The sequence below is a fragment of the Gekko japonicus genome, unplaced genomic scaffold (genome assembly GCF_001447785.1).
Source record: "Gekko japonicus isolate JY-2015 unplaced genomic scaffold, Gekko_japonicus_V1.1 scaffold875, whole genome shotgun sequence".
NCBI lineage: Eukaryota > Metazoa > Chordata > Lepidosauria > Squamata > Gekkonidae > Gekko > Gekko japonicus.
In genome coordinates, this window is record NW_015169200.1 from 354,110 (window position 1) to 367,261 (window position 13,152).

Sequence of the window (13,152 nt, forward strand, 5' to 3'; positions counted from 1 at the left end):
TTGTGTGTGTGTGTGTCTGGTCTAGAGAGAGAGAAAGAGAGAGTTGTGTGTGTGTGTCCGGGAGAGAGAGAGAGAAATAGAGAGTTGTGTGTGTGTGTGTCTGGGAGAGAGAGAGAGAAAGAGAGAGTTGTGTGTGTGTGTCCGGGGGAGAGAGAGAGAGAGAGAGAGAGAGAGAGAGAGAGAGAGAGAGGACAGTTGGTGACAGATGGGTCAGGTTCACACAAAAGTCGCGGCGTGACCAGTTTGCATAAACCACAGGAAGCAGTCCCCCTCTCCAGCGACATTCAACTGTCTTGTTACCCTCTTTGTCTGAAAACAGCTCAGCCTTTTTCTCCACGTGCCCCAGTGCCTGGACCCTGTCGTTGACACTGGACTGTAGGCAGCCAGCGAGGTGGTGGGTGCGAGGTCCTTGGGCCAGAGGCAGAGGAAATAGAACTGGGGATGACGAAGGAGTCAGCGGTTGACCTGGCCTGGAAGCGTCTCTGGGGAGACTGACAGGAGACCGACGGGGTCACTGCGGAGCCTGGGAGATCACAGGGCTTCCGACTCCGTAGTCCCGAGTGGCTCATGCCGAGCTCCGATGCCCGGGGTTCTAGCCCCAGTAGATCCCAACGCAGTCACACTGCAATGGTCCCTTCAGCTCTGTTTCATCCGCACAGTGCCGCTGCAGTACTTGTGGGGCATTTGGTAAATAGGGCTCCGGTCCTCCCCATTTCTCCCTCTAAGTTGTTGGGATGGATTGTAGGGCTGCTGGCACGCTTGCCCCCCGAGCACCACAGATTAGGGCCCGAGGTCTGAAGAATCGTTTTTTCTCTCCCGTATGAGGAGGTTAAAAAAAATTAACCCGGAGGAGGGAGGGGTGGAAGCCGGAATGGGGACGCAACGCATCCATGAGGCCAGTCTTAACTGTGATAAGTTGTGTATATAAAGGTGACGATGATAAATGTTTTTTTTTCCATATTTTTCGCTTTGGTTTTTTTTTTTTTTTGTACACAAATCATTTGTGAGAGGAAGAGGCGGCCGCAAAGTGAGAGCAACTGTCGAAACGAATAGCAACTGTCACTGTGTAAAGAAATCAAAATATTGTTTTATCTTTCTATTTATCTAAGACATAAAACTTCTTACCGATGAATAAAAGTTTATGTTTCATACCTCTCCTTGTTTCCCTTCAGCAAGAATAAGGGTTGCGTCAACCCCGGACTGCCTTTCTTAGGGGCTTTTGAGGCATCTGGAGGCTTTTGACCATCTGGAGCCACTCTGTGGGCTGTCCCAGGCGCTCCAGTCCGGTGCATCTAGAGAGGGACAAGCGCTGAGGTATCTTCATGCAGGAAACACAACATTGAACCCAATGCTTCCTCTAAGCCAGGGGTGTCATACATGCGGCCCGGGGGCCAGATGAGGCCCCCAGAGGGCCCCCATCAGGCCCACAGTGGAACTGGCCATCTCCTGCTTCCAGTTCTGCTGCTGCATCATAGCTTTGCTTTGCCAGACTCTCTTAATCGCTCAGCCATTCCATGTTTTAACCTGGGTCCTAGACTCAGAACTCTGAGCATGAGAATTCTGTGGTGAATGTCGATAAATCAAAAGTAGGTTTGCAGCTTACAGAGCTAATGTTTTAAGCATGTTTTTATTTTAAGTAAAAAAAGAATCTTTGTGTTTGTGTCCTTTATAAAATTTATATGTCCGCTACCTGGCATTACATTTTATGACACACGTGGCCCGGCCCAACAAGGTCTCATTCATGTCAGATCTGGCCCACATAACAAATGAGTTCGAGACCCCTGCTCTAAGCTGTGAATTCTTGTGAGCAAAAATTCTACTTTGTGAGCTGCTGGCATTAAAGTTGTGAGTGAGTGATTTGGCTCCTGCATAAATTAGTTTGCTCTAGAGCCATCCTTCCTGAGCAAAGACAAAAATGTGTGAGCTGGAAGCTAGAAAATTGTGAGCTAGCTCACACTAACTCAGCTTAGAGGGAGCACTGATTGGACACCAAAACTTCTTCTTGGCTTTTCTCAGCCAGCTTCACAGCAGCTGTTCGGCTTGGATATTTGGAGTATGGCAATCCTGATTGTGCCCCGCGTGCTGGGCACTGCGTCTCTCAAGGCCTCCCGGGGGAATATTGTTTTCCTTTACCCACACAAGTCTGCCAAGTCTCATGGTTCTCTTTAAACATCACGAGTGGCCGGGCCTGGAAGGGATTAGGTGGGATTTGTCGCACAGATCCCCTTGGGGGGTTAATGCGGGTGAGGAGATTAAAACCTTTCGTACCGGCCAATTAGGGCTCAAGCGGGCCTTTTTTAGGGTCCGCGAGGAGGGACCCTGTAGGGAAGATGTGACGGGAAAGCGCAGACCTGCTGGAAGTCCAGACTGTCTTTCTCCACCCTCGGCCACCATGGCCCCCAAAACCGTCCTGATCACGGGGTGTTCCTCCGGCATCGGCCTCGCTTTGGCGGTCAAACTCGCACAAGACAAACAGAGGAGGTTCAAAGGTGAGCTTCCTTTCTTTCCTTTTCAAATGAGATTTGCAATATGCAGAAATAGGTTATACAATATAGGTAGCGAACAGTACAGTCACAGGTGGGATTGTCTCCTTCTAAGTCCACTGGAGTCCATGGTTGGGTTGCCAGGTCCTGCTTGGCAGCTGGCAGGGGGGCTCCTGGCTCCTCCTTGAAGATCTTCTGGTGTGCGTGTGAAGCGCCTGTGCTTTGATGACATCACCAGAAGTGAATTCATCGCGTTTCCAATGTTCGGGGGGGGGGACCAGGCCCGTAGCTACAGTGGGGCATTTGGGGGCTCTGCCCCCTTAATTAGAAGCCCCCACCCCACAAATAGCCATGCCAGAAACCTTATTTTTAGGGTTGCCAAGTCCTACCTGTTGCTGCATCGGGGGACTCCCAGCTCAGTCCTGGTGTGCGCGCATGCGCTGCAACTACGTCACCTGGAAGTGACGCGACCACGCCGGGCACACTGAGGGCGGGGCCATGACCATCCGAGGGGAAACCATAGAGTTTTCCCTTGGATGACAGTGGCCCCGCCCCCAGCGTGCCCGGCATGGTCACGTCACTTCCGGGTGTCGTGCACGTCACGTACTTTGGGGGTGGTGTTCCCCCCGGGGCCCGATACGCCGGCAGCGAGGAACAGGCCTCTGGGGCGGGGGTTTCCCCACCCCCGGGGGGGACTTGGCAAGCCTACTTATTTTTGACCACGACCTAGGGGGTACTGGGCTGGCAGAAAGTGGGATTTTGTTGGCGATGTATCGAAGGTGGCCTTCTGAGCTTTCTTGCCTTTAGAAGGGAACTCAGTGCCTTCGGGAGGCAATTCAATGCTCTCTGAGCCATTTCCCCCCCCCTAGGAACTGATGCGCTCGCTGCCCTGTCCCTTGAAAGGAAGGGCTAGAAACAGGCTCGGACCCTCTCCCTTTAAAGACAGGCATTCAGACGAATTTCATTAATGCCCCCTTAAAAATTTAAATGCCCCCTAAACAAAAAAATCCTGGCTAAAGTCCGGGGGGTGGGAACACTTTGGTTTTGGGGCAAAACCCTATGGATTTTTTGGCCTCAAAACCATAGAGTTTCCCCCAAAAAAACCTAGAGCGTCACCCCCGACGTCAGAAATGCCATGACATCACTCCCAGGTGACACCACACCGATGCCAGTGATGCCGGTGTGAGGGGCTTCTCAGGGTGGGGCTTCCCCCACTGGCCAGTTGGGATGCGGCAGATTTATTTATTTATTTATTTATTTATTTATTTATTTATTTATAACTTCAATTTCTAGACCGCCCTGACCCCGGAGGGTCTCTGGGCGGTTTACAGGGTTTCAATGTTACTATCCCTAACTACGGCCACATAGTGAGGGGGAGGGGCTACCTACCGGCACCCTGGGGCCCCCCACATTTGGGGGATCCCCTGGCCCCACCGGGAGGATGGCGGCCCCAGTCAATGGGTTTGGAAGGGTGTAACTCTGCTTATAACTATATTGTGAATCATAAGAAACTAAATGTTCGTATAACTTTCCTCGGGATCTGAGCTCGAACAGACTAGGTAAGCAGTTTTTGGTGAATCGTTTAGTGTTCTCTGCCTGTTTTAGTTTAATCTGATGCAGTTCCTTAAATTAAGCATAATGGCATCATAATCTAATTTCCCCCCAGATTCGTTTCCATCTGAAACCTCTTGAGTTGTCCGACAGTTAGCACATATCACTCTGTGTATGCTATAAAGCAGGGTTGTCAAACATGTGGCCCGGGGGCTGGATCAGCCCCCCGGAGGGCTTCCATCAGGCCCGCAGTGAAACTGGCTGTCTTCTGCTTTTTCTTCCAGTTCTGCTGCTGCTGCGTCATTGTAGGTTTGCAGCTTACAGATACACACCTGAACAGCACACGCAAGATTGCAACTGCACAGACATTTTGATACAGTCATTCAGAGCAAGAGGTGTCAGTTATCAGACACTGTTAAACAAGCAAAATATTGCAAGAGTGATGATGTTTTAAGCACGTTTTTATTTTAGGTTAAAAACACCCTTTTTTGTCTGCGTCCTTTATAAAGTTTATCTCTCCGCTACCTGGCATTACGTTTTATGACACACATGGCCCGGCCCAACAAGCTCTCATTTATGTCAGATCCGGCCCTCGTAACAATGAGTTTGACACCCCTACCATAAAGCGATAGGTTTTAAGAGAAGTGACAGCAGATTGGGAGAGGCCCGTCTTGCCATTCTGTTGCCTCTGATCAAGTAGATTTTGCAGGGGTTTTTTTTTAAAGCCACCAAAACCTAACAAACCATGATCCCACGCACCACAAAAACTGGCACCCTTCAAACCACCTTCTTAAAAAAAACATCATTCCTCTCCAGGCTTGGTGTAAGGCAAGTTCTTCTACCCTGGTGGAAGTGAATATTTCCTCTCCTCCATTAGGGTTTAAGTTGCAGACAGGCACGATTTCAGATTTCCCTGTCAAGGTAAAGAGACACAGTAAGGTGGGGTGAGATTCAGCAAGGTCTGGGTCCCTGTTTCTGGATCCCTTTTTTCATTGCCCTCCCTCCCAAAGCAACGTGTATGCCATTGCAGAGCAGTATAGGGGACAGCAAAGGATGAGATGGTTGGACAGTGTTATCGATGCAACGAACATGAAAGTAAGCAAACTCCTGAGTATGACGGAAAGGCAGGAGGGCCTGGCGTGATGTGGTCCATGGGGTCATGAAGAGTTGGACTCAACTGTGCGACTCAACAACAACAATAACATATATGAGGAGCCACTGGTTATGTGTGTGTGGAGGACTGTATAACAGCAAAAGATAGCTGTGGTCATTGTGCCTTCGACATACGTGCAGTTGTGGGTTTGGGATGGGGCCTTGGGCAAGTCAAACAGTGGCCTTCCTCCATTTGGAAGAGGAAGAGCCTAAGATGGCCTCGTGTGGTGTAGAACTTTGCATTCAAAGTGTGAGCAGAAAAGTCAGGGCTGTCGAAGTCTCGGCCATTCTTGGGCTCTCAAAAATGACTTGATCTTTGTCCAGGGGTCATTTCATAGAAAAAGAGGTGCAGGAGCTCATTTGCATATGCAACACCCCCTGACAAAGGGCAGGCATGCAAGCATGCCTGGGTTGCCTGCCCTATCTTCTCCAGGTGGCCCGCAGCTCTGGGGCACCTGGAGAAGATCGGGCAGAGAACCCAGGCATATTGAGAATGCCTTTGTTGGGGAAGGGAAAGAAAGGCATTTAAATCCCCCCCAGGTGGCGGGGGGGCTCTGCAGGCCTTCCCTGGCCCGTCCACCTCAACAGGTGGGCCAGGAAAGGCGGCAGGCATCGTCGCCCCTGGACTCCTTACTGCTGGAGCGCCGTTCCGGTGCGTTCCAGTAGGAAATGACCCCCGAACAGATCTACGGAATTGGGAGCTAGTGTTCGTGTTGCCGATCTCCTGCTATTACCACTGATCTCCAGGTAATAAAGGTCAGTTCCTCTGGAGGAAATGGCTGCTTTGGAAGGTGGACTCTATGGCATTATGGCCCAAACCCCACCTTCCTCAGGCCCCACCCACAAAATCTCCAGGCATTTCCCGACCCGGAGCTGGGCAGCCTAGCTAGTGTGGTTTAGCACTTTGAAACTCAGTGGGTGTCCTTGGCCTAGGCCCTCTCGTCCAGCCTTATCTGCCTCACAAGGCTCTCGCAAAGGCAAGGTACTCCGTCTAACAGTCCTAGATAGCAATGGAAAAGAGTAAGGGCCCAGTAGCACCTTAAAGACTAACGAAAATTGTGGCAGGGGATGAGTTTTCGTGTGTCAGTGCTTACTTCTAAGAAGTGAGCAGATATGAAGAAGTGAGTCACTGCTCCCTTCTTATCTGGAGAAGGGAGCCGTGACTCACAAAAGCTCCTCCCCTGCCACAGATTTTGTTAGCCTTTTAAGATGCTTCTGGACTCTTCCTCTTTTCTACTGCGACCGACAGACTAACTACCCATCTTGGTCTATCTAGATAGGAATGCTTTAACAGTGCAAGACCACCAAACTAGCCAAATACAGACAGGCAGGGCTTTTTTTGTAGAAAAAGCCCAGCAGGAACTCATTAGCATATTAGGCCACACCCATGACAGCACAGCTCATCAGCATATTAGGCCACATCCCCGTGTTACCAGAAGTCTGCTCACCCAGCGACACCCACCTTTTGCTTCTTATTCTGTTTACCTTGTTTGTTGTCAAAACCCAGGGCCTTTTTTTGTAGCAGGAACTCCTTTGCATGTTAGGCCACACACCCCTAATGTAGCCAATCCGAATGAGTTTCTGCGGTTGGGTGTGGTCTATTATGCTAATGAGTTCCTGCTGGGCGTGGCCAACTTGGGAGCCAGCCGGAACTCCGTTCCTGTGCGTTCCTGCCCCAAAATACCCCTGCTGCTTCTGAAAGACTGCACTCTGAACTTTCAAAGACTGGGACTGGAGTTTGGAGCTATGTTTTAGTGTTGCCAACTGACTGGAAACAAAAAAACAGCCAGGCTTGCTTTTCTGCTGTTCAGTAGAAAAGAGCAAGAGTCCAGTAGCACCTTACAGACTAACAAAATTCGTGGCAGGGTCGGAGCTTTTGTGAGTCAGCTAGCTTCATCCGCAGAAGTGAGCAGTGACTCACAAAAGCTCCTCCCCGCCACGAATTTTGTTAGTCCGATGCTACTGAGCTCTTGCTCTTTTCTACCACTAGTAAAGATAAAGGTTCCCTTCCTCGAAAGCCAGTCGAGTCCGACTCTAGGGTTGCGGTGCTCATCTCCGTTTCCAAGCCGAAGAGCCAGCGCTGTCCGAAGACCTTTCCATGGTCATGTGGCCGGCATGACTAAACACCAAGGCGCACGGAACGCTGTTACCTTCCCACCGGAGTGGTACCTATTTATCTACTTGCAATGTCTTGCTTTCGAACTGCTAGGTTGGCAGGAGCTGGAACTAGAGACGGGAGCTCACTCCGTCATGCGGAACACTCGGGTCTCGAACGGCTGAATTACTGACCTTCCACAGCCTGCAGTTCAGCGTCTTAACCACTTGAGCCACCGCAGCTACCACTACAGACAGACTAACACAGTGACCCATCTTGATCTGCCTTTAACAGCAACTTGATCTGCAGAAATCAGCCGGTGGAGTTTTTCAGCGCTTGGAGACAGACAGGAAAGAGTCTCAGCAGATCTGTTGCTTAAAAGGCACAGTGGGGAAGGTCGGTTGGAAAGTCGGCAGCTTTACTTATGTTGGACACCAGGGAGTTAAAAACGTAACTTTGTCATCTTGGCCATGGTGTTGATCTCTGAAAAATCAAAGTGCAAAATAGATCAGGTTTGGACTGATCCTGATTGTGGCCTGCTGGGGGGTGGGGGGACTTGGGGTGGTCTCTGCCTTCACATGACAACCAGGCGCCTTTGTTGCAGTGATTGCCACTCTGAGGAACGTGGCCAAGAAGGAGAAGCTGGAAGCGGCTGCCGGGCCTGCTCTCGACAGGACCCTGGAGATCAAGCAGCTGGACGTCTGCGATGAGCGATCCATCCGCAGCTGCATCAACAGCATCCCCAACAGGCACATCGACATCCTTGGTGAGTCCCCAAAAGAATCAGCATCACTCAGCAGCAGTGCTCCCTCTGAGCCGTCGAGTCTTGCGAGCAAAGATACTACTTTGTGAGCGGCTGGCATTAAACCTGTGAGCGAGCGCAGGGCTTCTTTTGTAGAAAAAGCCCAGCAGGAACTCATTAGCATAATAGGCCACACCCCTGACAGTGCATCTCATTAGCATGTTAGGCCACACCCCTGACAGTGCATCACATTAGCATGTTAGGCCACACCCCTGTGGCTTCCCTTGGCTTGCCTGGGCAAGCTGGCCCTTGGACAGGCTGGGGAAGGCATGGGGAGGCATTTAAATGCCTCCCTGATCCTTCCAGGCCCCCGGCCCGCCCACCTCGGAGTCGTCGGGGGGTCACTCTCTAGGCCTTCCCTCTGTAGCCACGCATGCAGATATTTTGGCTGTAGTGGGCGTGGTCAGCTCTGAAGCCAGCCGGAACGCCGTTCCTGTGCGTTCCTGCCCAGAAATAGCCCTTAGCGAACGATTTGGCGACTGGATAAATCAGTATGCTCTGGAGCCATCCTTCCTGAGCCAAGGCAAACATGTGTGAGCTGGAGGCTAACAAGCTGTGAGCTAGCTCATACTAACTCAGCTTAGAGGGAACACTGCTCAGCAGCACCTGGAACCACAAGGGTGTGTGTGCAGGGGTCATTTCCTGCAGGAGCGCACAGGAGCGGCGCTCCGGCAGTAAAGAGCCCAGGGGGCGGGCACATGCAACAAGCCCCATCCCCTGCTCCCAGCAGCCCTCAGTCAGAGCAAGAAGCAGCCAGGTAAGTTGCAGAGCTCCCCCGGCCCCCCCCCGGTCCAAGACAGTCCAGTGGCACCTTTAAGACCAAGTTCTATTCAGGTACAAGCTCTCCCTCCTCTGCAAGGACAGATCTGGACGTTCCCCCCCCCCCACATTAGCTAGCAATCCAAAACAGTCCAGTGGAGCCTGAGTGGTGGGTGTTGCCTTCTGACACACTTCCGGTGATGTCAGGGGGTGTGACATATGCAAATAAGTTATGCTAATGAGCTCCTGCACCTCTTTTTCTACGAAATGACCCCTGGGGGTGTGTGCATAGTTTCCACATGGGGCTTTGCCCTGCTTTGGCCTCCAGATTGAAGCGGGGCCGGAGCTGGGGTTTATTGAGGGTGGCATCCACACAAGGTCATTCATTCGCTTTCCAGGATCTCCCTTTCTTTGCTGTGGTCTTTCCTGGAACAAGGGATGCCAGCCTCCAGGTGAGACCTGGGGATACCCCGGAATTACAGCTCATTTCCAGACTAGATAGATCAGTTCCCCTGGAGAAAATGGGATTCTCTGGAGGGTGGACTCGGTGGCCTTGTACCCCACTGAGGTCCCTGTTGTCCCCAGGCTCCATCCCCAAACCTCCAAAAGTTTCCCAGCCTGGATCTGGCAACCCTACCAGGCCCATAGGTAGCATTTTGTGGCTTGTGGGGAAATTTTTTTTCTGGTGGGGCTGAAGTTCCCAGTGCAGACAGAAAAGTAATTGAGCCAATAGAAAGCTGTGACCAGGATAGATTGCAAGCTGTCAACCACTTGAGATGACAGTTCTCAGCTGCTGCAAGTTAATCACTTCTGCCAGCCTAAGCAGCAGTTCTGAGAACAAGCCAGCAGGTGGGGGGATGACTTCTAGAGTCAAGAAAGCTAAAGGAGGCAAGGTTTTTTTGACACAGAGTTAGAAGGGATCCTAGAGGTCACCTACTCCAACCCTCTTGCTCAGTGCAGGAATTAGTCAACTACAGCACCCCACTGTGCTTAAAAGAGTGCATGCCTTTTAAAAAAATGTTTAAAATGATTGAAAAAAGCATTTGCAGGAGAAATCCTTGTGGGACTGTGCCTTTAAGAAAAGGGGGCAGAGTTCCCCGAAGCCCCACCGTAGCGACAGGCTTGAACCCTAACCTCCCAACCCCCCTGATGGCCAGGGGAGATCGAGGAACCCTGTCTAAGCTGGTCTGATATGATATGTTTGGCAAGATTGCCATCAACGCCCTTTCACGCACTGTCTGGATGGGAAACAGTTTTGAACACCCACGTTGACGCCATTTGCCTTCCCTTGAGCCCCCACTGCTTCCGTTTCCTCTCTGCCCCTAGATGGCTTTGGGGGACTTTGGGGGATTCAGAGAAACAACGAGAAGATCGACACAACAGACCATTATAACGTTGTAGCATCATCAGAGGTCATTTCCTAGAAAAAGAGGTGCAGGAACTCACTTGCACAACTCATTTGCATATGCCACACCCCCTGACACAGGGCAGGCGTGTTTAAAATGAGTTAAGGCATATGCAAATGAGTTTAAATCCCCCCCCTTCCCTGAGCCTCTCTGCAAAAGCGGAGGGGCTCAGGGGGAAAGGCGGGTATGTCTGCCTCCCTGTCATAAGAACATAGATGCCAATGTTGGATCAGACCAGAGGCCCATCCAGTCCAACACGCTGTGTCACACAGTAGCCAGAAATACCAGGGGCCATCAGGAGGTCCAGCAGTGGGGCCGGGACATTAGAAGCCCTCCCACTGTTGACCCCCCCCCCCAAGCACCAAGAGGACAGAGCATCCCTTGCCCCAGAGCCCCTATCTATACCTTGTGGCTAACAGCCACTGAGGGACCTCCGCTCCACATGCCGTCCATGCTTGTAGCCGCCACCACCTCCTGTGGCAGTGAATTCCATGTGTTGATCACTCTTTGGGTGAAGAAGGACTTCCTTTTATCCGTTCTAACCCGACCGCTCAGCAATTTCATGGAGTGCCCACGAGTTCTTGTATTGTGAGAAAGGGAGAAAAGTACCTCTTTCTCTACCCGCTCTCTCCCATGCATAATCTTATAAACCTTGATCATGTCACCCCTCAGTCCTTGTTTCTCCAAGCTAAAGAGCCCTAAGAGCCTTAACCTTTCCTCATAGGGAAAGTGTTCCAACCCTTTTATCATTCGAGTTGCCCTTTTCTGCACTTTTTCCAAAGCTATAATATCCTTTTTGAGGTGTGGTGACCAAATGAGGTTGCACCATTGATTTATTTAGGGGCATTATGATATTGGCTGATCTGTTTTCAATACCCTTCCTAATATTCCCCAGCATAGCATTGGCCTTTTTTATTGCAGTCCCCCCCGCCTCCCTTCATGGTTTCTGGATAGGGTTGCCAGCCTCCAGGTGGGGCCTGGGGGTCTCCCACTTTTACAACTGATCTCCAGCTGACAGAGATCCGCTCCCCTGGAGAAAATGGCTGTTTTGGAGGGTGGACTCTATGGCATCGTACCATGATGAGGCCCCTCCCCTCCCCAAACCCCGCCCTCTCCTGGCTCCACCCCCAAACCATCCAGCTGTTTTCCAACACAGACCTCGCAACCCTACTTCTGGATATACTAAGGATGCCAGCCTCCAGACAGGACCTGGGGATCCCCGAGGATTACAGCTCCTCTCCAGATTACAGAGATCAGTTCCCTTGGAGGAAATGGCTGCTTTGGAGGGTGGGCTCTGTGGCATTGTACCCCAATGAGGTCCCTGCCCCCCCCCAGTCTCCACCACCAAATCTCCAGACGTTTCTCAGCCTAGATCTGGAAACCCTACCCTACCATCCCCCACCGCTAGCCAGGGGGACCTGGCAACCCTAGGTTGTACTCAGGGCTATTTTTGGGCAGGAACACACAGGGATGGAGTTCCAGCTGGCTCCTGAGTTGGCCACGCCCAGCAGGAGCTCATTAGCATAACAGGCCACACCCAACAGCAGAAACTCATTCGGATTGGCTACATTAGGGGTGTGTGGCCTAACATGCAAAGGAGCTCCTGCTACAAAAAAGGCCCTGGGTTTTGACAACAAACAAGGTAGACAGAATAAGAAGGGAAAGGTGGGTGTGGCTGGATGACCACACTTCTGGTAACATGGGGGTATGGCCTAATATGCGAATGAGCTGTACTATCAGGGGTGTGGCCTAATATGCTAATATTTATATTTATTCATTTATTTATTGTATTTCTACCCCGCCCTACCCCGCAAGCGGGCTCAGGGCGGCTTACAAAGGCATAAGCCCATACATAAAATTTATAAAATCCAATAAAATCACAAAATCACAATCAACATACCATTAATAATAATAATAAAGTGCTTTAAATTCAAGATGGTCTGCAGTTGGCACCTGCAGGGAATGACCCCTGCAGGCTTTAGTCGTAATGATATCATCCTAGCGGTATTAGTCCAAGCTAAACGGCTGGTCTCGTTGCTGGGCTATCAAAGGCGCTCTAGCTTGATGTTCTTCCATCATTGTTGTTGGTGGAAGCGGCGGCCCCTACATAAAAGCCTGGTGGAAGAGCTCCGTCTTACAGGCCCTGCGGAATTGCAAAAGATCCCACAGGGCCCTGATCTCCTCCGGGAGCTCATTCCACCAGGTAGGGGCCGCCACTGAAAAGGATCTTGCCCTTGTTGCAGCATACCGTACCTCTCGGGGACCCGGAACCACTAAACGACTCTGGGTTTCCAACCGAAGTGCTCTTGGGGGTGTATACGGGGAAAGGTGGTCCCTCAGGTAGGTCAGACCCCAGCCATATAGGGCTTTAAAGGTGAGTACCAGCACTTTGAAGCGGATTCGATATGCTATAGGCAGCCAGTGCAGCGCCTTTAACCCAGGCTTGATGTGCTCCCACCTGGGGAGGCCCATCAGCAGCCTAGCTGCCGCATTCTGCACCAGCTGCAGCCTCCGGATCAGCAACAAAGGCAGCCCCATGTAGAGAGCGTTACAGTAGTCTAACCTTGAGGTGACCGTCGCATGGATCACTGTAGCCAGATCTTTACGGTCGAGGAAAAGAGCCAACTGCCGAGCCTGCCTCAGATGGTAAAATGCAGACCTGGCAGTGGCTGCTACCTGGGCCTCCATTGTCAAGGAGGAATCCAGGAGCACTCCCAAACTCCTAACCTCCGACGCAGGCACCAAAGGTACCCCATCGAAGGTCGGGAGAGGGAGCCCTAACCCCAAACCATTCCGACTCAGGCCCAGGACCTCTGTCTTCGCTGGGTTTAATTTCAACTGGCTCAGCCTGAGCCACTCAGCCACAGCCTGTAATCCCTGTTGAAGGTCTTCCGGGTCGGAGCC

General features: G+C 51.4%; 1 protein-coding gene across 1 annotated transcript in view; it reads left to right on the forward strand.

The window, feature by feature from the left end:
• The first annotated feature begins 2,392 nt into the window (after window positions 1-2,392).
• RDH8 (retinol dehydrogenase 8 (all-trans)) overlaps window positions 2,393-13,152 on the forward strand; it is a 26,614-nt gene continuing 15,854 nt past the window's right edge. The window contains exons 1-2 of the mRNA XM_015416333.1: window positions 2,393-2,489; window positions 7,886-8,047. Coding sequence (XP_015271819.1) covers window positions 2,393-2,489; window positions 7,886-8,047 — 259 coding nt within the window. The remainder of the gene's footprint in view (window positions 2,490-7,885; window positions 8,048-13,152) is intronic.